The following is a 27,601-nucleotide window of genomic DNA, read 5'->3' as shown; positions in this document are numbered from 1 at the left end:
CAGGTTTCAAATCGTGAACTTGCATGTTCAAATCCCCAGAAGAGTTTTTCCCATCAAGAAAATCAGCAAAGGAGGGTCTGTGATTCTTTCCTAGATCCAGTCTCTACTCTCTTTGAGAGTTGTCTGTCATCCCATCTCTTGCAGAGGAAGAAAACTGAATAGATCTCTCAAAAGGAAACAGTGAAGCCTCTCCCAGTTCAGATTTTGTGGAGACACTAAGTCCACTATGTGGTCCTTTTTTGTACCACTAAAGGTTATTATCACCTGACACTAAGTATCCTTGCTATGTTGCCTTATTCTCTGAACAGCCAAGGCTGTAAAAGAGAATGCAAGGGATCTTCCAGGAAGGAATCATCTGACTGGGGGAAAAAAAAAAGTATCACTCTTGTATGGTCCCTTCAGAAAACGGATCAGAGTATATCCAGGCTTCCAGACCCTGGATCCTGAATTTCTTTCTTTGGCTGAACAACTCGCTTGTCTTGGAGATTCATATGAGGATCATCCATGGAGGTGCTCCACCACACCCTTACTAAAGCAATACCCTTTATTCATCATACTTCAGGATCCCAAAAGGGGCTGGCTAAGCAAATTCCTCCAAATAATAATGGCATCGGTCATCTGTGCTGTTGCCAAATCCTGCATGGGAACTAAGTCTCAGACCAAATCTGACACATTTACCAAGGCATCTGAAGGCTGCTAGTTTCTCTCAATTTCTTCCCATCTGCCAGTAGCGTGGTCTACCTTCTCCCAAGCTAATGGCCAGGATTGCTGGAGAGCTAGACAACTGGCTCTGGCCCTCAGTCCACACCTGGATCTGGCTGGGTGTCCATCAGACCACTGCTACCGCTTCAGGTGCCCCAGGCCACAAGTTCCCTCCCAGCCTAACCAGGCTCACCTATATAGTAAAAAATAACCATGAAGGGGTCTCCTGGTCCATTCCCTCAAAGAGACAATGGTGAAATCACCTACTTTGTCTCCTTTCAGTCTTGAGAGAGAGAGAACCACACCAGGACACTTAGAATTGTTTTTTTTATTACTATTATTTTTAAAATTATTCTCAGATTGCAGCTATTTTTCATGCATCCCAAACCTAATCTGGCCTTCTGGAAAACTTCATTTGTGTAGAGGGGCAGAGAACAGGTTCTACAGATTGCTCCCCTAGATGGAAGGTGGAAACAATGGTGAGAACTCTGACTTGCATATGAAGTCACATGCTGAAATTTGAAATCAGTAGACAGCTAGAGCTGTGCAGGCTCTGCCATGCCTGAGGGCAAATAAATACACTGATGTGAAAAAGGTTTCCCCTCCCACCTGATTTCCCCTATTATAAATATACATTACACTGAATAACTTCTGATCTTTAAATAAAATGTAATATTAGACAAAGGGAACCTAAGTAAATACATAACACTATTTTTAAATTATTACTTCATTTATTTAAGGAACAAAGTTATTCACCACCCATTAACTGTCCCCCTAATTAACGAACTGACCAAATTTAATTGATAATTAGATTTAACTGATTGAACACATCTAGGCTTGATTGCAGTCAACCCTGTTTGAATCTAAGTTTCACTACATATTGAACCTTAATACGTGAGTGAAGCAGTCATCACAAAGTTTCCACAAGAATGTTATGCCACAATCAAAGGAAATTGCAGAAAACATGAGGAAAAAAGTTGTTGAAATATCAGTCTACAAAGGGTTACAAAGCCATTTCTAAAGCTCTAGGACTCCACTGAATCACACAGAATGCCATTATCTCCAAAAGGAGATGACTTGGAACAGTCTTGGAACACCTCCCCACTCCCCCCGTTTTCTATTTCTGTTGATGGCTCTCTCATTCTCCCTGTCTCCTCAGCTCGAAACCTTGGGGTCATCTTTGACTCTTCTCTCTCCTTCTCTGCTCATATCCAGCAGATCGCCAAGACCTGCCGTTTCTTTCTTTACAACATCCGTAAAATCTGCCCCTTTCTTTCCGTGCACTCTACCAAAACCATCATCCACATCCTTGTCACCTCTCGTTTAGACTACTGCAATCTGCTTCTTGCTGGCCTCCCACTTAGTCACCTCTCCCCTCTCCAATCGGTTCAAAACTCTGCTGCCCGTCTCGTCTTCCGCCAGGGTCGCTTTACTCATACTACCCCCCTCCTCAAGTCGCTTCACTGGCTCCCTATCCGTTTTTGCATCCTCTTCAAGCTTCTTCTACTAACCTATAAATGTACTCACTCTGCTGCTCCCCAGTATCTCTCCACACTCGTCCTTCCCTACACCCCTTCCCGTGCACTCCGCTCCATGGATAAATCCTTATCTGTTCCCTTCTCCACTACTGCCAACTCCAGACTTCGCGCCTTCTGTCTCGCTGCACCCTAAGCCTGGAATAAACTTCCTGAGCCCCTACGTCTTGCCCCATCCTTGGCCACCTTTAAATCTAGACTGAAAGCCCACCTCTTTAACATTGCTTTTGACTCGTAACCACTTGTAACCACTCGCCTCCACCTACCCTCCTGTCCTCCTTCCTGTACACATTAATTGATTTGATTTGCTTACTTTATTTTTTGTCTATTAGATTGTAAGCTCTTTGAGCAGGGACTGTCTTTCTTCTATGTTTGTGCAGCGCTGCGTACGCCTTGTAGTGCTATAGAATGCTAAATAGTAGTAGTAGTAGTAGTAGTGAATCTTCCCAGGAGAGGCTGGCCTGCCAGAATTACTCCAACAACGCGGTGACAACTCATTCAGGAAGTCACAAAACAACCCAGAACACCACCCAAAAGACATGCAGGCCTCTCTATTCTCATCCAAGATCTCTTTGGAAAACACCTGCTGCTCACAAGCCAGGCCAAATACATTGGCTGATACACTGAACTGTTATGACCTACCTACAGTGCATCACCTCCCTTCCCCTCCTTCACTCCCTCCCCCCAAAGGCCAATGGTGCCTGCCTGTTTCCCTGCTACCCGGCCAAGCCAAATGCACCAACTGAAGCGCTGAACTGCCATAACTTATTGGCAGCATGTTATCTTCTTTGTTTAGGTATACTGAAAACAAGGGTGTGTGTGTGTGTGGGGGGGGGGGGGGGGGATCACTTTAGACCTCCAGCGTTCAAATCTGGCCCAGCACTATAGGAAAGTGGGAGACAGATTGGGAAGAGTCAGTAGCTCTTGCTGTCAGACCCATCAAATGTGAAAAGTCACCAGGCACCAACCAATACTACAGCCATTGGTGTAGGAACTGAGCCTGTTCCTAAGGAGGAAGGGCAATCAGTCTCAAAGGACTGTCGACCACAGCAGACTCTGGTCTTGGTCTAAGCTTCACTGGGAGTCTGGGCCTACAGTTTTTCTAAGAGTAGCTTACAGTTTTCCTAGGAGCAACCTACTTGTAGCTGCTGCAGCAGGCTATATGCCTGCACCATCTGCTGAAGCCAGAGAAATAGAGAATTTGAAAGCAGCACCAGCCCCTATAAGGAAAATGAAATCTGCGCTGAGATGTTTTTCTCTGCCTCCATCTGCTGGCAGGGGGACATAACCCACTATCTGGCTGACCTGGCAAGGACAATCAGAAGGGGGGGCAATTTTATAAGCAACTTAAGCACACAAAACATTATTTTCTACATGTCTTGATGCTCATAAAATTATCTACTATTTTGCTTTGACTGCAGCTGCTCTTTGCCACCCGCCACCCCCAAGCTGCAGCCCCAAGTTATTGTCCAGTCAGCCTAATGGTTACACCAGCCCTGCGAGTGTGCCCAGGTCTCCTGAATTCACCAGGTACTGTGGTTAGCTAGAAAAGAAATCTATCAAGACAAAATCTCTCTGTTTGATAACCTGGATCCTTATGTAGAATTTCACTATTTTTTTTTTAAAGCAAAAAGACTTAGGTGTCCTCCACACAATGGTTACGAATGAACTTTAACACTACAACACTACATCTCTGATCCTGATAATGAACTCTTTATAATCTGCTTTCCTCTTATGAACATGTATGCATTACCAACTTGTATTTCCTCATACCGGACATGGCGATCGACATTACAGAATAATGTAAACCACATTGAGCCTGCAAATAGGCGGGAAAATGTGGGATACAAATGCAATAAATAAATAAACAATACAAGTAGAGTCAACCAAACACTGTGGAACAAAAATGTAAAATCTTGCATCACATAGTTTCAGTGGAAGACACAACATTTGAACCCTGGCTTCTGTAGTGGCTACAGAAGTGGATTACAACTCACTTCTGGAGCCACTACACTACTCCATTTAATATACAGTGGGGGAAATAAGTATTTGATCCCTTGCTGATTTTGTAAGTTTGCCCACTGACAAAGACATGAGCAGCCCATAATTGAAGGGTAGGTTATTGGTAACAGTGAGAGATAGCACATCACAAATTAAATCCGGAAAATCACATTGTGGAAAGTATATGAATTTATTTGCATTCTGCAGAGGGAAATAAGTATTTAATCCCTCTGGCAAACAAGACCTAATACTTGGTGGCAAAACCCTTGTTGGCAAGCACAGCGGTCAGACGTCTTCTGTAGTTGATGATGAGGTTTGCACACATGTCAGGAGGAATTTTGGTCCACTCCTCTTTGCAGATCATCTCTAAATCATTAAGAGTTCTGGGCTGTCGCTTGGCAACTCGCAGCTTCAGCTCCCTCCATAAGTTTTCAATGGGATTAAGGTCTGGTGACTGGCTAGGCCACTCCATGACCCTAATGTGCTTCTTCCTGAGCCACTCCTTTGTTGCCTTGGCTGTATGTTTTGGGTCATTGTCGTGCTGGAAGACCCAGCCACGACCCATTTTTAAGGCCCTGGCGGAGGGAAGGAGGTTGTCACTCAGAATTGTACGGTACATGGCCCCATCCATTCTCCCATTGATGCGGTGAAGTAGTCCTGTGCCCTTAGCAGAGAAACACCCCCAAAACATAACATTTCCACCTCCATGCTTGACAGTGGGGACGGTGTTCTTTGGGTCATAGGCAGCATTTCTCTTCCTCCAAACACGGCGAGTTGAGTTCATGCCAAAGAGCTCAATTTTTGTCTCATCTGACCACAGCACCTTCTCCCAATCACTCTCGGCATCATCCAGGTGTTCACTGGCAAACTTCAGACGGGCCGTCACATGTGCCTTCCGGAGCAGGGGGACCTTGCGGGCACTGCAGGATTGCAATCCGTTATGTCGTAATGTGTTACCAATGGTTTTCGTGGTGACAGTGGTCCCAGCTGCCTTGAGATCATTGACAAGTTCCCCCCTTGTAGTTGTAGGCTGATTTCTAACCTTCCTCATGATCAAGGATACCCCACGAGGTGAGATTTTGCGTGGAGCCCCAGATCTTTGTCGATTGACAGTCATTTTGTACTTCTTCCATTTTCTTACTATGGCACCAACAGTTGTCTCCTTCTCGCCCAGCGTCTTACTGATGGTTTTGTAGCCCATTCCAGCCTTGTGCAGGTGTATGATCTTGTCCCTGACATCCTTAGACAGCTCCTTGCTCTTGGCCATTTTGTAGAGGTTAGAGTCTGACTGATTCACTGAGTCTGTGGACAGGTGTCTTTCATACAGGTGACCATTGCCGACAGCTGTCTGTCATGCAGGTAACGAGTTGATTTGGAGCATCTACCTGGTCTGTAGGGGCCAGATCTCTTACTGGTTGGTGGGGGATCAAATACTTATTTCCCTCTGCAGAATGCAAATAAATTCATATACTTTCCACAATGTGATTTTCCGGATTTAATTTGTGATGTGCTATCTCTCACTGTTACCAATAACCTACCCTTCAATTATGGGCTGCTCATGTCTTTGTCAGTGGGCAAACTTACAAAATCAGCAAGGGATCAAATACTTATTTCCCCCACTGTATGATCTTCATCAAGAACATTTTCCAAGTTCATATTGCTTTTCTTAAACAAAAATGTGCTCTTTCTAGACTCACTTGCAACAGGACTTCCTGTCTAAACAGGAAACTACCCCATCTAGAGATAGAACAAAACTGAAACTGCTACTGAAATTTTCTAAACAAACACTTTCAGCCAAACCAAAACTGCAGCCAAAACTGAAAACTAAACATTGGTTGTATGAATGTGAAGCAATGAGACCCACTGGGGATTGTCAGAGCTTGCAGTCGGTAGCCCTCTGCTAAGCCCAGGGCTGCCGAGAGGGGGGGGGGCAAAAGGGGGGCCCGGCGCCGGGGTCAGGCAGCAGCTCCGGGCCCCCTTCATTCAAAGCGGCAGTCGCAGATCGCCTCTCTTCTGTGTCCCGCCCTTTGAATGAAGGGGGCCCAGAGCCGTGGAGGTAGGCAGGTGAGACTGCAGACTGCGGCAGTGGGGGGAGCGACGGGGGGCGGAGGCGGGCCCGGCCTACTCTCTCAGCGGCCTTGGCTAAGCCTACAGGAAATTATTACCCTCCAGCCCCAGGAACTGCAAGCACAGGCTGACAACCGAAAAAACATTTTAACAAGGACTTCTCAACAACTCTGGCACACTTAGAGGCGTATTTTCAAAGCACTTAGCCTTCCAAAGTTCCATAGGTTTCTATGGCACTTTGGAAGGCTAAGTGCTTTGAAAATATGCCTCCTAGGTTCCCAAGTCAATGCAGAAGTAGTTAAGTATCCTCTGAAATAGTAATTTTGTGAGAACATGTTTACAAAAAAAAAAAAAATCATGATAAGCAGCTTTTTATGCTTACCCAAACTGTGCACAAGTAGAAAAAGAAAGTAGCACTGAAATGTTTCCCATTTTGTATTTACTTATAAAACTGATTAAGCACAAGTGTGATACAGATTCTTACTAAATAGAGTAAAGGAGTCTCTGAAGAGGAATTTACCCTTCTGCACTTGTCTTGTGGCCAACTGTCTGGGGAAAAAACGCCTGACGGCAATCTTGGGCCGGTTTCCACTGGAGGGGAACCAGGTAGCAATGCAGAGTCAGACATCTGTGTCAGAGCTCTTTTTAACATGAACGCTTTATGTAAAAGCAACACAAACTCAGGGGAGAAAGGCTCACCCTGGCCTCCCGGTTCCAATCCGGGGTAAGCAGCTCCTCTGGTAGCCTCCATCCGAGGCTCCCCTCCAGCATCAGACACCTCAGCTCCTGCGGGGGTCAAGCCATGTGGCGCATCCAAGATGGCGCCCGCTGCCAGCTCCACCGAGCGGGAAGAAACCTCGTTCGCCATGCTCGTGCCGGCCCTGACGTCTGAAGAGCACCATTTACAGAGCCCCACTGCGGATCTGCGCTTGCCACAACGTGGACAGCGCTTAACAACCTCCGCAGCCATCGCCGAAAACGGAGAAAAATTTCAAAGTGGCGGATTCGCGCCAAAACGTCCCGATCGAGGGCCCTCCCCGGAGGAGCTACAAGACTCTCTTACCTCACCAGACCGAGTCACAGAGCTCCGGTCATGCTGCACAGACAGAAGGAAGCCTCAGAATAGCAGCGCTAACAAGCGCGGCACTTTTTTTTTTTTTTTAAATGCTGTGAGGAAAGTTAGAGGCAACAGCTACAGAGGCACTCCGGAGGTCCAGGAGAGTGGGAAAGGCAGGGAAAGGACATACCAATGTGCCTGCATCCACATAGAAGAGTGTGGGAAAGGCAGGGACAGGGCAAACCTATATGCCTGCATCCACACAGGGGGAAGGGTAAGGCAGGGAAAGAGCTAACCTATGTGCCTTTAAAGTGAAGCTGCAATAGCCACAACACCCCTGCTACAACTGGCAAAAGCCCAGGAGCCACCCCAGGAGCTGATTAAGCTGTGTCCAACCCTGCTGGAGAGATAGAGAACACTGAGAGGCAGATGGAGCTAGCTGGCCAAGAGGCACTATGGTTTTCAGTGCTCTCTATCTCCCCCTGCTGGTAGGTGGACACAACCCAGTAGTAATGGATTCATCTGCTTGATGACAAGGAAAGACATTATACCAGCCTGATGCACAACCCAGAATGAAAAAAACCCCAAAACACATTGATTTTGTTGAATGTGAAGACTATATGGTCTGAAAAATTCAAGAGCAATACATTTCTCAAATTATTTTCTCATATATAAACTTCATTTCATTGAAATATAAGTACATAAGTAATGCCACACTGAGAAAAGACCAAGGGTCCATCGAGCCCAGCATCCTGTCCACGACAGCAGCCAATCCAGGCCAAGGGCACCTGGCAAGCTTCCCAAACGTACAAACATTCTATACATGTTATTCCAGGAATTGTGGATTTTTCCCAAGTCCATTTAGTAGCGGTTTATGGACTTGTCCCTATTAACAATATAATTTGACCAGTAGTACACTCACTCTCTGTCTCTCTCTGTTCTGTCACAACGTATAATAATTAAAATAATGATAAAGACCATAATTTTACCTCCAAGCAAAATAACCTCAGCTAATGAAAACAAACTAAAAGCCACAATGCTTTTACAATGGCTGACTCAGCACCATATTTGGAGTGTCAGCTAATGTCATTTCTCTACAGATAAGCTAATTCCTAAGGAACTTATCATCCCAAATTTACAGACTTAAATTCCTGCTAAACCTTTGTATCAAAATCATTTATTTGGAGCACTCTATTCACCAAATAAGCTATTAAGCAAGATTGCATTATTTGTAATTGCATTACCCCGCCCCCCCTAAAGAATGCAAAGAGTAGCACCCCTACCAGACTACCTTACAATTCCTGATAGTCCAATAGTATATTCAGGGCAGGAGTGATCCCCAATCGCTCTTGCCCATGTCAGCTGTACTCTCAAAATGGCTGCTGTAACCTCTTGCAGCAGTCTTGTGAGATTGCCACTAGAGGTCATGGCAGGCACCATTTAGAGAGCTGAGCCAGCATGGGCAGAAGCGACTGGGGATCACTCCTGCCCTGACTACACCCCTAGACCACCAGGGATTGTAAAATAGGGCTGAAGAGGGCATCTACAGGTGAGCAGGGGGATAAGCAACTCCTGTTCAGAGGGGGAGGGAAAGGAGGGAGGGAGATAAACAGGATAAAGCACAAATTTTCGGCTTCCACCGAAAACACATAGTTTTGGCCAAAGCCAAAACCATGGCCATAGCCTTTCGACTGAAACCAAGACCGTGCAGAAAAAAAAGATTTTGGGCCACTTTTGGCATCGTAATCAAAATTTGGTCAGCCTCTAACCCCATCCCTCTGTGTCTGTTGGATAAAGAAGTTCTTTCCTCTTTATCTATACTCACCAGTTTTGGACCGCAAGTTGCCAGTAGCCAGAAGATATTCACATGGCCTCGTGAGGTCCGTGCCCATATTAAATATCTTCATCAGGTTTTCTGAGTTGATAACTACAGTACTTTTCTGATCCTTTTTGTCCAATGCAAATTTCACAGACAACAGCCAAGCTTCCATCCTCTCCTGAAATTAACAGCATGGGGAAAAAAGGAACATTGAAGGGTAAATCTAACTTCAAAAAGTTCATGTGTGTAACTTTTCAACCTACACAAACCCAGTTTTAAACACAATGTACTAGCTTATTATGCAGTTTAATACACACACTTAATGCATGCACTTAGCACCATCATGCTCATTGTGCAGGAGCAGTGAAGTGGCTCATCTGAAACATAGGTTCTCCATGGACAGCAGGATAAGTAAGTCACACATCCCTGAGGGCACCAATTCAGATCTGCTGTCCCAGAGCCCAGAAGAGCTTAAAAAGCTTTGGGAATGCTCCAATGCTTCTTCCCACCCATATGTATCTGTTCCCCCTCAGTCCAACTCAAAGCTCAAACAATTTCAACCATACAGAGAAGTAAGAGAATTGTGTGGCATATCTATTCTGCTGTGCCTGGAGAGCCACATTACTGGTAAGCAACTTCACTTTCTCCATGGACAGGCAAGATATAATCAGGCTACACTTTTCTTCCAGTTCATTGTTATATTAATGCAAGGTCCCTGGTGAATAAGGATGCAATAATTAAAGACTGGTTAGAACAAGAGCAACTTTGGTTGGCTCTCTGTGACTGAGATCTGGCTGCAAACTCAAGATGATCTTATTTTAAGAGATCTTCTCCCACAGGGTTATAAAATAATATATTTACATCGGGAAAGAATGAGTGGGGGGAGTTGCAATTATATACAGGATGTTTTTTGAGATTCAATTAGTACCTACTTTTCAATCATTAGATCTAGAGGTTTTATCTTGTAATGTAAGGGACACTTCTTTAACAGGGCAGCGTAATTGCATTATTTGTTACTGTCCACAGGAAAAATGAAGAGCAGCGAAAGAGGACTTTTATAATTTTTTAATGAACCAGATAAAAGCTGGGAGGGTGCTGGTGGTAGGTGATTTAAAAATACATCCAGATGAACTGGAGAAGAAAAACGTGAAAGACCTTCAGGGTTTGTTAGATGGGTTAGATATGAGGATTACCTCTTTTCAAAAGTCCCATCAAATGAGTCATCAACTTGACTTTTTGGTCTGGAGTAAATATGAGAGGAACACATATGACTTCAGATTAGTGGTTCAATCTTTAATTCTTTCTAGGATCGATTATTGTAACAGTGTTTTCTCAGTTTGCACCAAAGCATGATTGCATAGCTTGCAGATAATACAAAATACAGTGGCCAGGCTGATTTATTCTCTGAACTGATTTGATTCAGATACACCATATTTGTTTGATATGCATTGGCTACTGGTGGAGCTGAGGGTGCAGTTTAAACTTGAGATTATTGTTTTTAGGATATTGCATGGTAAGGCCCCTTACTATCTTGTAAAAGTGGTTAATTTTCAACTGGTTTTAAGACTGATAGTTTAAGAGGATAATGTCTGTTGTATTTCCCGTCAGTATGTAATGTTAGACTTAAGGGATTATTGGCTACTTCTGTTTCTTATAAGACAGTATCATTTTGGAACTCTCTACCATTAGAACTTAGGTTGACAGGAAATTATGTAGGAAGTCACTTAAGACTTTTTTTGATTTCAGAAGTATTTCAAGGTATATAAACTAGTCGTCAGCTGACGTTTTCTCATCTTTACTGTACTTATTAACTGAGTGATATGTATCATCTGAACATGTGGTTCACTCTTGCTTAACATGTAACACTCTTGGAAGCATTCATGGTATTAGCGGGATATAAGTCTAGTATAACGATCATAATATAATGTAACTGATGCTTCCTAACCCAAAAGGGGTTACATATAAAGTTATTAGTCCCACTTACTTACCCCTGCATCTGTTATGCCCCCTTCCCCTTCCTTGCCTATTCTTGTCTCTCACCATTTTCTCTTATTGTACTGTCATTTTTAATTCTCCTATGTAAACCACATTGTGCCTGCGTGTGTGGGAAAACGTGGGGTAGAAATGTACTATAAATAAATACATCTGGTCATGTTCTTGCATTTAGCAGCAAAATGGTGGAATATCAATCCAAATTCAAACAAGATGTATGTCTTGTTATAGGACGCTTTGTAAAGCCCTTAAAACTTAAGAAATATGTTATAGATATTGATTTCTGGAGTCTTTTTTCACAACGATTATTTTAAGATACTGTAAATTTACAGATTGCTTGGATTAATTTTTTGTAATTCCTGGATATGACCAGTTCTCTTAAAACATGTAAATCGCACTGAACTCCTGATTGGGGCATGTTAGATATAATGTAAAGAAAAGTAAAAAGCACAGCCCTCTGTAGACAGTGAGGCTGTTGCTGCAAAGCTGTGTTTTCTGCCTTCATCTTCTGGTGGATTATCTGTCCATCTGGTAGGGTGACATAAAACCATGCATCAGGACTGAAATAGCAAGATGAGGAAAAGATTTTACTATGTTGCCCAAGAACAGTTTTTAATTAGTTTATTGGCACTTGCTTACCTTTAAGAACATCAGGTACAGCTGTCCCGGGGTCAGCACCTCATGATTCATCAAGCTGTCTGGGTTCTCCTCCATACATTCTTCCTTAGCAAAAGCAAATAACTTCCGTGTCATCATGCATAGCAAGTAGAACTTCTCTATATCAGACTTGAGATGAATGCACAGGCAATGACTGCAAAAGGAGAAAGCAAGGTCACAACAAGTGAACTTTGAAGAAATACTGTTACTACCTGTATAACCATTATTGTCCTGTCTTATGTGACTGAGCATTTACTGTAATTAATACGTTGGTGCCTGTAGTGCAGTTAGTCAAAGAAACGTTAATGAATAAGGAGGTACTGACACTGAAAAACTAAATATAGGATTTTTTCTTCTATAGGAAACATTTAACATAGAAACATAACTACTTTACAAGTGTTTTGTTGTATACACGTATTTACATCAGAGCTTGAAAAATCCTAGTTGCCAGGTTGCCATGGCACCTAAAAATTGAACTCTACCACCCTTAATTTCATACCGTCACTGCTGAAAAAAGAAACATTGCATCTACCTTACATCTGTTGTGGCCTCCTTAGGTTTAATCAATGCTTAGTGCACAAGCTCTGGAGCAAGTCTTATGGGGCTTAAACCTAACGACAACCAGGATGGATGCAAGGTAGATGCAGTGTTTCTTTTTTGGCTGCTATCTAAAAAGTGGATGCTTCTAGTTCAGCCAGAACCAGATACCTTGTTCCTGAAGGAAACCAGGCTACCGAACACAGCTCCGAAAAAGCTTGCTTACGTTAGCAGAAATTCTGCGGCCTGTTCATCTGAATACCAGTCTGGCAGGTTGAGTTTCACTCTGAAGCGCTCTCCAAGGTACTTCAAGACCTGTTTCTGGGTGCTATACCCCTCCTCAGTCACCATTCGCAAGATCTGAGAGATGCAGTTCTTATAGAATGAGTGGTCCTCTCTTCCCTTAATTAGTTCCTGAAAAATCTGGTAATCTGAGAAACCAACCAATCCCTGGAAAGCATAAATTCAGGAGATCACAGAGTGAGAACACTCAGGTATTGACAAGGTGGACAAGTCAAACATTTATTTATTTAAGTAGGTTCATTTGTTATATCACTATTCAAATTCATTGCAGAGCAGTTTACAATAAAATTATAGGGGGTCAATAATCAGCCTGTGGCAGTCTGGGTGTTATTCCTGGATATTCAATGCCGGGCCATGTCCAGACTTCGGCACTGAATAACCGGTTTATGTGGAGTCAGCTAACATATAGCCAGTTAAATCGATATTCAGAACATAAGTGGCTATGGGTTACCGCATAAAGATAGGACTGTTTTTTACGCGGTCCTATATATGTGGTTACCCTGGATGGTTAAGTGCTGAATATCGGCACTTAACTAGCCAACTGCTGATTCCGTCCCTAGAACGCCTCCAAAATAGCTGGTTTTCAGTTAGGCGCTAACCGCTAATTTTCAGTGGCACTTAATTGGTTATCATTGCTGAAAATTAGCGGATATCCCCAAACAAGCCATTTAACCGTTCAGCGGTCAGTTCTGGCTGGTTAAATCGTTTTGAATATCAACTAGATAATAATTAGACAGAAAACAATTAAGACAATACACACAACACAATTAAAACAATACACAAAGTTCAACAAACTAAAGACACATGAGGAAACAAAATTAGAGAGCATATTCAAAAGCATGGATTAATGAGACAAAGCCAGCATGGATTTAGTGAAGGGAAATCTTGCCTCACCAATCTATTACATTTCTTTGAAGGGGTGAACAAACGTGGATAAAGGCGTGCCGGTTGATATTGTGTATCTGGATTTTCAGAAAGCGTTTGACAAAATACCTCATGAAAGACTCCAGAGGAAATTGGAAAGTCATGGGATAGGAGATAGTGTCCTATTGTGGATTAAAAACTGGTTAAAGGATAGAAAATAGTGAGTAGGGATAAATGGTCAGTATTCTCAATGGAGAAGGGTAGATAGTGGGGTTCCTCAGGTGTCTGTGCTGGAACCGCTGTTTTTTAACATATTTATAAATGATTTAGAAATGGGAGTAACTAGTGAGGTAATTAAATTTGCTGATGACACAAAGTTATTCAAAGTTGTTAAATCGCGAGAGGATTGTGAAAAATTACAAGAGGACCTAATGAGACTGGGAGAGTGTGCATCGAAATGGCAGATAACGTTTAATGTGAGCAAGTGCAAAGTGATGCATGCGGGGAAAAAGGAACCCGAACTATAGCTAAGTAATGGAAAGTTCCACGTTAGGAGTCACTGACCAAGAAAGGGATCTCGGCGTCGTTGTTGATGATACGTTGAAATGCTCTGCTCAGTGTGCTCCTGCAGCTAGGAAAGCAAATAGAATGTTAGGTATTATTAGGAAAGGAATGGAAAACAAAAGTGAGGACATTATAATGCCTTTGTATTGGTCCATGGTGCGACCGCACCTCGAATACTGTGTTCAATTCTGGTCACCGCATCTCAAAAAATATCTAGTGGAATTAGAAAAGGTACAGAGAAGGGCGATGAAAATGATAAAGGGGATGGGACCCCCAAGGTCCCCATGTGTCTCTCAATAGCAGACTATGGACTGTCCAAAACCTTTTTTTAAACCAGATACACTAACTGCTGTTACTACATCCTCCGGCAAAGAGTTCCAGAGCTTAATTATTCATTGACTGAAAAAAATATTCCCTCCTATTTGTTTTAAAAGTATTTCTATGTAACTTCATTGAGTGTCCCCTAGTCTTTGTACTTTTTGAAAGAGTAAAAAAAAATAAAATAAAATAAAATCGATTCACTTGTACTTATTCTACACCACTCAGGATTTTGTAGACTGCAATCATATCTCCCCTCAGCCATCTCTTTTCCAAGCTGAAAAGCCCTAACCTCTTTAGCCTTTCCTCATGTGAGAAGAGTTCCATCCCCTTTATCATTTTGGTCTCTCTTCTTTGAACCTTTTCTAATTCTCTTTTTTGAGATACGGTCACCAGAACTGAATGCAATACTCAAGGTGAGGTCGCACCATGGAGCGATACAGGCATTATAGTATTCTTAGTCTTATTTACCATCTCTTTCCTAATAATTTCTAGCATCCTGTTTGCTTTTATAGCCACCACACACACTGGGCAGAAGATTTCTGTATATTGTCTACAACGACACCTAGATCTTTTTCTTGGGTGCTAACCTCCGAGGTGGACCCTAGCATCAGGTAACTATGATTTGGATTAATCTTCCAATTGTGCATTATGTTACATTTGTCTACATTAAATTTCATCTGCCAGTCTTCCAATTTCCTACGGTCTTCCTTCAATTTTTCACAGTCCACATGTGTTTTAACAACCTTGAAAAGTTTTGTGTGATCTGCAACTTTAATCACCTAACTTGTCATTCCCATTTCGAGATCATTTATAAATATGTTAAATAGTACCGGTCCCAATATAGATCCCTGCGGCACTCCACTATTCACCCTCCTCTATAGAGAAAAATGGCCATTTAACCCTACCATCTGTTTTTTGTCCAATAACCAATTCTTAATCCACAACAGAACATTGCCTCCTATTCCAAGACTTTTTAATTTTCTGAGGAGTCTTTCACAAGGAACTTTGTCACATAGTAACATAGTAGATGATGGCAGATAAAGACCTGTATGGTCCATCCAGTCTGCCCAGTCTGTCAAAAGTTTTCTGAAAATCTAGATACACTACATCAACCGGCTCAAGTTTATTGACATGTTTATTCACACCTTCAAAGAAATGAAGCAAATTGGTGAGGCAAGACTTCCCTTGGCTGAATCCATGCTGACTCTGTCCAATTATATGTTCCGTAATTTTATTCTTTATAATAGTTTCCACTATATTACCCGGCACCGACGTCAGGCTTACTGGTCTCTAATTTCCCGGATCACCCCAGACCCCTTTTCAAAAAATCAGCGTTACACTGGCCACCCTCCAATCTTCAGGTACTACAGACAAGTTTAATGACAGAAAGAAAGGAACTGTGCACAAGAAGACTCCCACCTCCAAAAAGTGAAGAAAGTGATCCAGACAAGAGAGGCTGAAGTTTCAAAACCCTATGTGCCAACACAACAGCCGCCAAAAATGCAGTCTTTGGCGTACGTTCTTTTAAGGAAGCCTTCCAGAATGGCTAAAAGAGCCTCTGTAGAGCCTAAAGAACTACATTAATGTTCCACTGTGGAAACGGCGTATGAAAGAGATACCGCAAGTAGCCCACTCCCTGCAAAAATCGAATGATATCCAGGTGAGCAGCAAGACACATCTTCTGTAGTTGACCCCTGAAACAGGCCACAGCCGCAACCTGAACTTTTGAGAAAACATCAAACCTTTCTGAAGGCCGGCCTGGAGAAATGCTAGGATGGAAAAGGGAGGAAGTCCGCACTCAGAACACCAGTCATCGAATGTCCTCCACACCTTCACATACGCCATGGATGTAGAGCATTTCCAAGCCTGAAGCAAGGTAGCAATGATCAAATCAGAATATCCTTTTCATCTCAACCAAGCTCTTTCAATGGCCAAGTTCTAAGACCCAAAGGGGTACGGATCCTCAAAGAGCACTGGACCTTGCTTCAGTAGGACGTGTACCTGCGGAAGACGGACAGGATTACCGTCCAGCAGTCGAATCAGGTCCCATACCACGGCCAATCCAGGGCAATGAGAATTATTTGACCCAAAGGGGTACGGATCCTCAAAGAGTACTGGACCTTGCTTCAGTAGGACGTGTACCTGCGGAAGACAGAGAGGATTACCATCCAGCAGTCGAATCAGGTCCCATACCACGGCCAATCCAGGGCAATGAGAATTTACCCAAGTGCAATGCAATCCTTTTCAACATACGGCATAGGAGGCGAGACATACAGTAGATGTGTCTCCGGCCAGGGTTGCAGTAAGGCATCGATCCCTATCGTGTCCGATTCTATCTCATGGCTGAAGAACTTGGCACTTCATCACCATGAAAGTCCAGAGCAGAGAACCCTTTCGGTCCACTATCAGCTGAAAACCCTGGCTGGATAGTTCTCATTCTCCCGGGTCCTCTGACTGCCTGCTAAGAAAGTCTGCCTCCACATTCAGAACCAAGTGATGTGAGCTGCCGAAAAGCAAAGAAGATTTTTCTCTGCCCAACTTATGAGGGAGACCGCCTCCACCGCCAATGGATGGCTGCTGGTCACGCATTCTTATTGATTTAAGCCACTGCCATCGCATTGTTAGAGAAAACTCGGCCCAAGTCCCCTGCTAGAAAAGGAGCAAAGTCATGCAAGGCATTCCGCCCTGCCCTGAGCTCCAAGCAATTTATTGACCACCGAGACTCCTGTTCCATCCAGTGCCCTGTGCCAGATGTTAATTGTAATGAGTTCCCCAACCCAAGTTGCCGGCGTCCATTGTCACCACCTCCCATTGTGCTATCATAAAGGAGGCTCCAATGGTTAAATTCCTGGGTGACAACCACCACTGCATATTCCGTCTGGAATCAGCGTCCAAGGAAAATGAAGGTTGTACTTCTGTGACACCAGAGACCAGCGGCTGAGGAGAGTTCCATGTAAAGGCCACATAATTTTATTTATTAAAAAAAATACTTATATACTACCTATGACTAGGTGGTTTCAATAAATGAGTCCTTGCCCATGGTACCACTTCCATCGGCGCCGTTATTGATCCCAGAACCTGTTGAACCAGCTTTGATCTTGTGTTCTGTGAGAAAGATCATCTCCTTTGCTGTATCAAACAGAACACCTAGATACTCCAGCATCTGTGATGGAGATAGTCTGCTCGTCTTGAAATTTATCATCCATCCAATGACTGCAGAAGACAGACAACTGTCTGTCGTCACCACACTGTCTGAATAAGATGACGCACAAATGAGCCAGTCATCGAGATACGGATGAACTCTGATTCCCTGGTGTGAAGGAAGGCCGCCGCCACTACCGCCACCATAACCTTGGCAAATATTTTTGGTGCAGTGATAAGAATCAAGGGCAAAGCCCTGAACTGGAAGTGACAGCCCAGCACCGCAAAACATAGAAGCCTACGAGTGGCAGCCACATGAGTCTATGCAAGTACTCCTCCTTGAGATACAGGAAAGCAAGAAATTCTCTCGCTTAAACCGAGGCTATGATTGCTCTTAGCGTTTCCATGCCAAAGTGGGACACTCAAGAGGCAGCCGTTTACCTACACTCCTTGCAACAATGAGGTAAACGGGGTATCTGCCTTGTCCCTGTTCGGCCTGGGGAACTGGAACAATGGCCTGGACTGCCAGCAAGGAATCTATGGTGGACTGAACCTCGACCACCTTGAGTCTCTTTCAAGAAGGAAACTGCAAGAAGAGAGGAGCGACCAGGTGAGAGAAATTCAACTTGTAACCTTCTGAAAAATTTCCAGAACCCACTGGTCTGATGGGATTTTGGCCTACTCCTCCCGAAATTCCTGAAGACACCCTCCCACCAGAGGAACAGAAGAGTGGCAGAGCTTCGGAAGCATTAGGCAATTTAGCCGACTGATAGGCGGACTTCCTGTCTGCATGAAAGGAAGACTGGTGTGCCTGAAAGCGGGACTTCTTACCATATTGCTGACGACCAAGCTGGTAGTGTCTGCTGTCTTGAAATCGAGACTGAGAGCTCCCTGAAGATGGCTGACCAAAGGCTTTCGGCTTATTTCTGGCAATCGCTGTGGCTTAGTTTCCCCCGGTTCCTTCACCAAGTTACTGAGATATTCTCCGAACAGTCACTTAACCCGAAGGGCAATTTAACTAGACATAACTTTGATGCTGCATCCACTGCCCAATGCCGCAACCAGAGCTGCCAATGTGCCTTAACAGTCAATGACATGCTGCAGGCTGTAACCCATAATATGTCATACATACCATCTGCCAAGTAGGCCAACCCCACTTCCAGTTGGGCGTAATAGTGCCTGTCTTGTGTTGCAGACTGCTGATATAACTTCAAGCAAGAATGAGCTGCACACTGTTGCTTGAAGGCCCAAAGAGGCCACTTCAAAGGCTTGTTTCAGCAAGCCTTCTAGCTTCTATCCTGTAGGGTGTTTAGGACTGCCCCCTTCCAATGGCAAGGTGGTCTTCTTAGCCACGGCCATAACAAGGGTATCCACCCTGGGAAGTTGCAAATTTCTCTCTTTCTCCTCCGGACTCCAAGGGGTAGAGGTGAGCCATGGTTCTTCCTCCTCAGTGAGTCCCGTTCTTCTGTAATCAAGTGCTGAATGTCAGGATGCATCAGGAAGGCCTTAAAAAGAACCTCTAAGCCCTCTTGTGATCAACAAAGATGGAACTCCTGATGATGAAGCAGAAGGCTCCTCAATGGAAATAAGAGTACTGAGCTCCTCTTTATGAAAAAACCTCAGTACTTTCAGATCATCGCCCTCAGGAGGGAGCTCTCTTTCCTGTAACAGCTCCTTCAATGATGGCTCTTCTGAATAGACCGAGGCCACATCAGATAAGGAGGGATAAGCAGAAAGCCTCATCTGCCCACTCCTAGAGGTCTAAACAAGATCTCTTAGGAGTTGGATGGGCAGCGGGACGAAAAACTGAAGCACCTTGCAGCAACTCCAACTGTCCTTGCTTCAGTAAATAGGCCTGGTGTAATAGTGATATAAATTCTGGAGAAAAGAAAGATCCCAATTCAGCTGAACATTCTGTTGGGCCCTGAGGTTGTAAAATGATGGCTGTGCTTCACATGTGATCAGACTGTACCACACTGCCAGTCGGTCCTGACAAAATGGAGCCCGTTCCTGCACTCTCCTGCATCAAATTGTGCCCTGGCCCTACCGGAGAGGTTGAATTCCCCAGCATATTGAGATACTGGGCCAAATCCGAAGACGTGGTGCTGCCATTTCCTCTGAATCAAACAGGATTCCCGGCTTGCATGCACTGAAATTCCCTGACGCCAGCTGGTGGGTCCCACATTGGGAACACCACTCAACTGCCTCCTTGGGACTTGCCATTCATCCCGCCTGTCACAAGCACTGCACCACATGGTCCCAAGCGGTGAGTCAGGATCCCTTCCCTGCACCAAGCAGAATTTGCAGCCCTCCAAGTGGTTCTGAGTCAAACTGTCAGAGTTACCACTACTTGTTGCTCCCCTAAAGCTCATAATCTCCACAAGTCCTACCCCAGATGAGACAGAATCAAGACTGATACTCTGTCCCATGCTCTCCAATAAACCACTTTCCTTCTCCTCTTAAAAAAAAAGAAAAAATTGTTGGCTTGGAAAAGGAGAGCTCCACAGGAAACAGGGGAGAGGAAGGGAAGAAGTAAATTCATTGGGCACCAAAAACAGAGATCTGAAGACCTCCAGATAAGACTGCAGACTCAAACTGGTCCCCAGTTGAACATTGCGGGTGGTTTGACAATGAGCTGTGGATTACTGCTGTGCTTTAACATGGCAGTAACTTTCATGCTTATTGCTTACTGTACAAGGTGGAATATTTTTGTTGTTAATTTCATGGTAGAAGCTGCGTGCTGCCTCAACCCCTCTGTCTTATAAATGCACCTCTTACTGCATACCTGTTGCCTGGGCTGGAAAAATATTAGAAATAAACTTTCCTTGAGGGTTAAAAAAAGCTTGATTTCTAAAAGTTGAATTATACAAACAAACCTAGATTTTACATCAATTGTATGCCAAGATATCTCAAATACTCATTGTGGAAATCCTGAAAAACAGCCATGTATGAACTAAAGATGCCAAGAGGCGTATTTTCAAAGCACTTAGGCTTACAAAGTTCCATAGTAGCCTATGAAACTTTGTAAGTCTAAGTGCTTTGAAAATGAGCCTCCAAGTTCACTATCTCTGAAGCAAACACAAACTGAAAGCCTCCTCCCCTCACATACCTCCTTTTCTTCCCTTCGTGCTACCCATTTTGCCTCTCCTTTCGCATAGAACATTCCCCATGGAGCACTTTTCTCACTTCTGTACTCCAAGTGCACCTCTCTTAACTGCCTCCCCCTCCCTCCCTCTCATTTTACCTCCATTTGACCCTACAGTAAAGAAATCAGGAGGCTGCAGTGGGGGAGGGGGAACAGAATGAGAATTCACAGCTGCTCCTCTTAATCCCCATGTACTTCCCGTGTGGAAACAAGTATGAGAGGACAGGGGAGCAGCTGTGTCCTCCACGTTGCCCGCTTAAGAACATAATAGCCATACTGCGTCAGATCAATGTTCATATAACCCAGTATCATGTTTCCAACAGTGGCCAATCCAGGTCACAAGTACCTAGCAGAAACTCAAATAGTAGCAACATTCCATGCTACCAATCTTTATCAATGCTTTTCATCTAACATACCAGTGTTTATATTGCTTCTTATTTTCATTTGGTCCTTTTTCCATTCTTTGAAGGACATTCTTTTGACTCTAATAGCCTCTTTCACTTCACTTTTTAACTATACTGGCTGTCATGTTCTCTTCTTTCCACCTTTGTAAATACGTGGAGTGCAACTGGTCTGGGCTTCCAAAAAAGTATTTTTAACATCCATGCCTGACTTAAAGTCCTAACCTTTGCAGCCAGTCCTTTTAGCTTCTTTTTAAACATTTTCTCCATTTTATCATAGTTGCCCTTTTGAAAATTAAATGCTGCTACAGTTGATCTCCTTTGTGGCATCACTCCAGATATCAATTCAAATTAAATCATGTTGTGATCACTGTTATACAGTGGATCCAACACTGTTACCTCGAACTATGCCCCGCATTCCAATAAGAACTATATCTAAAATAGCTCCTCCTCTTGTTGGTTCCTGGACCAGTTGCTCCAAGAAGCAGTCATTTATTATGTCTAGGAATTTTACCTCCATAGCACTCCCCGATGTAACATTTATCCAGTCAATATTGGGGTAACTGAAATCACCAATCATACTGTTGCCCAATTTGTCAGCTTTCCTAATTTCTGTAAGCATTTCTTCATCCGTCTGTTTGTCTGTCCTGGTGGACAGTAGTACAGCCCTACAAGAATACTCCTTCCCTTCACACATGGAATTTCTATCCATAATGACTCCACACTGCTATCTGTTTCACGTAGAATGTTTATTTTGTTTGACTCAATTTCCTCTAACATATAGCGCAACCCCCCTCCAATTTGAACCACTCTATCATCGCTGAGATATAATTTATACTCTGTTAACACAGTGTCCCATTGATTGTCCTCCTTCCACCAGGTCTCCGAGATGTCTGTTATATCTACCTCACCAATTAGTGCAATTAACTCTCCCATCTTATTTTTAGGCTTCTAGCATTTGTATATAGACACTTCAAGTGGAGGAGTGGCCTAGTGGTTAGGGTGGTGGACTTTGGTCCTGGGGAACTGAGGAACTGAGTTCGATTCCCGGCACAGGCAGCTCCTTGTGACTCTGGGCAAGTCACTTAACCCTCCATTGCCCCATGTAAGCCGCATTGAGCCTGCCATGAGTGGGATAGCGCGGGGTACAAATGTAACAACAAAAAAAAAAATTGAGTTTTCTCCTTACATTTACAGTCTGCTTAGAAGTTGACAGGGATAATGTTAATCCTTTATTTTGCTCTCTCCTTAAACACTCCTGGCTTTCTTTCACCACTGTTGAAACCTCTCTATTGGGATTCCTTAAACATCCTGTTTCAATAGCATTCTTCAAGGATACTCCACACTAAACCATGCGTTCCTGGGCAACTGTCAGTTTTCATTCCTGAGGCAGTGGGAAAAAGATCCCATGATAGCACCAGGGCAGGAAGCTCTACTGGTCACAAAATCTTTTCCCAATGCTAATAGATTAATCAACCACCCCAATTTGGGATCTGGGCACCAGTACTGAAAGGTCTAGCCAGTGGTGTGCTGGAGCCGGCTCGCAGCAGCTCGCAAGAGCCGGTTGTTAATCTTTCTACCGACTTGCGAGCCGGTTGTTAAATATCGCGAGCCGGCTCTGGCTCTCCTCCCTCCCTCCAGATCCGGTCCTGCTCACCGATTCCTTGTTCTTCTAATTCTTCGGGGCAGGCAGTCTTGTCTGCCCGCTGCCTCTCCCCCGCTGCCGATTCGCGCTTTAAAAATGGCCGCCGAGACTTCCAGAGGTGGCCTCGCTCGGCAGCCATTTTGAAACGTGAATCGGCAGCGGGGGAGAGTCAGCTGGCAACGGGCAGGCAAGATTGCCTGCCCCGAAAAATTAGAAGAACAAGGAGTCGGTGAGGGACTGGATCCGGAGGGAGGAGAATTCGCTGACAACTCGGGGGGCGGGGGGGGGGGGGGGGGGGGTGGCGGCAGGGGAGAGAAGGGAGTCGCTGGGCATGGGTGGAGGGAGGGGAGAGAACTAAGGGTCGCGCTGGGTATGGGTGCATGCAGGGCAGGGGAGAGGAGAGGAGGGTCACTGCTGGACATGGGTGCATGCAGGGCAGGGGAGAGGAGGGTCACTGCTGGACATGGGTGGATGGAGGGCAAGGGAGAGGAGAGTCACTGCTGGACATGGGTGCATGCAGGGCAGGGGAGAGGAGGGTCACTGCTGGACATAGATAGAGGGGAGGGAAGAGTGAGGAAGGAGATGAGTTGAGGGGAAAGGAAGAGAGGAGAAAAACTGCACATGGATGAAGAAAATAGGCAGAAGCTGAGGACCAGAAATGAAGAAGAAAGGAGGAAAGGAAAGAAATAAATGGAAAGGAAGCCCTGGAAATGGAGTTAAGAGGACAGATAGCAGCAGAATCGGATACTGGGCCAGCATGATCAGAAAAACAGTCACCAGACAACAAAGGTAGAAAAAAATCATTTTATTTTCATTATAGTGTTTGGAATATGTTCACTTTGAGAATCAGGTGCTCAACATTAAAAGTTTATATTTATTTACTTATGGCATTTTATCGCACATTAAACATGAATTAGATTGGAACCTGGGATCATTTAATTTTTTTCCTGGAGTAATGCATTGCCACCCCCCCCCCCCCCCCCCCCAGGCTCTCTCCCCGGCGATAGCCAGCTCTGCAATTTGGGGGAAGCGCAGAGGGGGACGGGGGAGAGAGCCTGTTGTTAAACATTTACCAGCACACCACTGGGTCTAGCAACCATTCACCTTGAAAATTTCTAGTTCTGCCTGTTGGTGTTACCACGTATCTATCTGTGTATGGTAAAAAGTTATTGGCTAACAGAGGTAATAGCTAAACTCACACCTTCATTCAGTCATACCTTCAGTGCAAATCCCAGGGGTATAAAGAAAATCTCTTTGTGGTAGATGAAGTTCACCATCACAGTGCCATTCTCCAGGTAATGAAGGTTCATGTTAATAGCAGTGTGTTCATCTCTCACACAGCGCATTGAGATACCTAAAGAAAAGCACATGTGTTGTAAGTTCAGTTGTTAGGGGAAGCTAACCTATTACAAGGAGTATTAAGTCAAAAATTCAGATTTGACTGCCTGCATCCTCCACGCCTCTTTACTAGAACAGACACTTGAATTCCTGATCCTTCAGTTTTCACTGGTGAGAGACAACCATCAAGAGTACATCGTACCAGAACAGCACAGGGATGAAAAGTGCCTTCAGCCAGGGATAGACTCTAGCACTCCAGCAGCCACACTTTTCCCAGAGAAAACGGAAACCTCTGTAGCCTTTGACACTTTTATTATATTAATTCAAAAAATGCTTCAGCACATGAACTTTCAAGATCTCATCTCTGGATGAGACCTAGGTGGTCTCCAAAGCTAATGTACTGTATTGTTCTTTTCCTGTTGGCACAAGAAAATGACATCAAAACCTACAAAGATCTCAGCTAGGGCTGGATAAATGTTTATACCTAACACTATGCAGTCTAAAGCAGGTCACTGTTCTTACACAGCCGTGATGGACAGGTTTCCTAAATATGACAGAAATATCAAAACAGGAGAGGACGTCTTATACAAAAGCCCTGAATTCTTTATTCTGTTTCATTCAGGTTTTTAACATGAGCAAAACATTATTAATATTGTGAATGTTTGGGAGAATATGGCCCTAGTGAGTTATGTGAACTTTAATTAAGAACCTAAAATAAACTTCAGCTGTTGCAAAGAATTGTACAAAATGCAAACAATTTCCAGATCCTGCACATACAGGATAAATTATTGATGCTACTGATTAAATGATATGCATTAGTTAAGTATGAGACTGTCTGGAGCCATAAATAATAACAAAGTTCTTAAGTCACTGGTGAACGTGTGTTTTTAGATCAAAGTGCAGGATTGGCTAGACCGTTGGGCAGATTAAGCAGCCTACAGGGCAGCAAAGAGCAGCTACAGGTGTAGTTTGAGGTGGGTATAAGGGATGCAGAATCCCACAAATGTTGCGGGACAAAAGGCTGAAATTAGTTCCCTACCCCCCACTACCAACATGACTTCTTTATCCTTTGGCACTCCCCACCTCCAAAGTAAGCAGCAAATCAAAGCAAACAGATCCTAATAGTCACACTAACTCAACGAACCATCAGAGTATGTGTTTACCAGCAAGGATGGTGGACAGCTTTCAAATAACCTCTTGGAAATTACTCATCATGTGCACACACACATGTGCATGTAGGGGTAGACAATTACAAATATGATGTCCAATTGGGTTTATACAGAATTGCTCTCGTCAAGAATTATTCTTGAGTTGAATTATCAATATCTCAAGGGGGATGAGGGGGGGTCTAAAAATTATTGAGGGGACACAAAGTTAAAGGTTTGCCTAGGACACCTAATATACTTGCAATGGCCCCGTTAAAATAAAACTTCAGGTTTTTGCCTTATTGCCAGGCAGAGATCAGTAGAAAAATTCCCAGGAGCAAATGAACTCGTGTATGACACACAGACACCATTAATCTTTCTCGAGAAGATGAAAATGATCTAAGAGCACCAAGTGCCCATGCCCTGAACCCTCTTTATGCATACTCCACCTCCCACAAAATGCTAACCAATGACAGGGTGGATTTAACAATGCCCGACATCATTACCTACTCTAGCCCCATTGAAATGTAAACTACAAAATGACATGAGGATGGGGACCTGCAGTAACCGCAGGGATGGGGACTGGGACAGAGCCCACAGGGCAGGGACGGGGACAAACTTTGTCCCCGTATCATTTTCTACTTTGAAGCCTGTTAATGAACTGGACTGTTATTTATGTTTGAGTGATGCAGACAATGATATTTTGATTTTTTGGAAAAACAAAAACATGCTGGCCACAACTAGCAAAATTTACATGGAGGATCCTGTACATCCTGCTACCAGCACATCTTCTAAGAAGACATCTTCTACTGCAGGAGGGACTGTGGAAGACAGGAGAGCTAGACTGAATCCTGAGATTGTTGATTACTTCTTATTCACCCACAGATTAAAAAATCATAACAGTGCTTCACAGGGCATTTTTCTCCCCTCTAGGGCATACAGAACAGGTTGTATTTTGTATCCCTGGACATTTTATCAGGGTCGATTAGGATTCCTTGGGGTAACAGAAGTCAGCTATTGTTGGAGTTGGAAGGATGGTGGTGGTGGTAGGGTTTATTATAGTTGCTCATTGTCTGGTAGCGCTATACAAATGTTAATAATAATAATTGTTATTATTGTTTTTTATTTGTAATTTATACAAAACAGTTGCACAGCATAGTTCCTTTTTATACTTTAATAAAAAGATTCAATTATAAATTCATAAGTGTTCAAAGCTTCTGAGCTGAGAACAGAGCCCATGGGGATGGGGACAGAACCTGCAGGGACAGGGCGGGAATGGAGACAGGGATGGAGACGGGGCCTGTGGGGATGGAGACAGAACCTATGGAGATGTGGAGGAGATGGGGACAAATTCTGTTCCCGTGTCATTTTCTAATGTAAACTCAGTTCAGCATCCTGCATATCAATTTAAAAAGGCACCAAATAATTATGACACATTTTCTAAGGACTGAAGGTACTTAGTCGAGGCATACGTGAAAGTAATTTAATCTTAGTAAAAAAGGACACAGGTCTGTTTTTCAGAATAGCCAACAAAGGAAAATTTTACAAACTTTTCTGTACAGTAGTGTCTTTACATATAAAAGGAACCTCAGGAAAATCAAACAAGTTTATAACCTGTAAGGACGTGCACTAGATATAATCTACTTGGATTTCAGCAGCGCCTTTGAAATGGTCCCCCACAGAAGACTCGTGAATAAGCTCAAAGGGCTGAACTTAGGACCAAAAGTGGTGAACTGGATAGGAAATTGGTTGACCAACAGGTGGAAGAGGGTGGTGGTAAATGGAATCCGCTCAGAGAAAAGGAAGGTGAGCTTCACTTAGAGCTGATATTAAAAAAAGTACTGCAGTGATCAAGGAGCTATAGCGACACAAATAAAGTGGACTTGCACAGACTCGACCCAAGCTAAGTAGCTTATATATACAATTTTTGATCAACAGTATACCATCATTTTTTTGGATGATATTGTCTTCTTTAATATTATTCTTAGGCTGGAGGTAGGGTGTGCAATGATGTAAGGAAATGGTGTACATACATACATCTTGAACCGCCTGGTCACTGTAGTACACCAAAAAACTGAGCACAAACCATTATTATACACATATATATTTTATATTTTACTTTTTATTAATATTTTTTTGGTTTTTTTCTATAAAAACTATTTAAGGCACACTTATATTTAAATTGTGGTTTCTGTATTAGTCATCAATTGTGATATTAGAAACCGATCTTCATAGGTTACCCAGAAATTGGATTAGTATGTTGTTAAAATTTAATGCCAAGAAGTGCAGAGTGCATTTGGGGTGCAGAAACCCAAAAGAGAGATACCGGATAGAAGGGGAGAGATCAGTAAGCTCAACTCAGGAGAG

At 43.6% G+C, this 27,601-nt stretch overlaps 1 protein-coding gene across 1 annotated transcript in view; it reads right to left on the bottom strand.

The window, feature by feature from the left end:
- The window catches only part of POLR1B (RNA polymerase I subunit B), an 85,514-nt gene that overhangs the window by 53,144 nt on the left and 4,769 nt on the right, over positions 1–27,601 (bottom strand). The window contains exons 3-6 of the mRNA XM_030198112.1: positions 23,969–24,105; positions 12,594–12,817; positions 11,813–11,984; positions 9,188–9,359 (exon numbers count right to left, since the gene is read on the bottom strand). Coding sequence (XP_030053972.1) covers positions 9,188–9,359; positions 11,813–11,984; positions 12,594–12,817; positions 23,969–24,105 — 705 coding nt within the window. The remainder of the gene's footprint in view (positions 1–9,187; positions 9,360–11,812; positions 11,985–12,593; positions 12,818–23,968; positions 24,106–27,601) is intronic.

The sequence above is a fragment of the Microcaecilia unicolor genome, chromosome 3 (genome assembly GCF_901765095.1).
Source record: "Microcaecilia unicolor chromosome 3, aMicUni1.1, whole genome shotgun sequence".
Taxonomy (NCBI): Eukaryota; Metazoa; Chordata; class Amphibia; order Gymnophiona; family Siphonopidae; genus Microcaecilia; species Microcaecilia unicolor.
The sequence above is the reverse complement of the archived record's forward strand: the minus strand, read 5'-3'. Positions and strand labels throughout refer to the sequence as shown.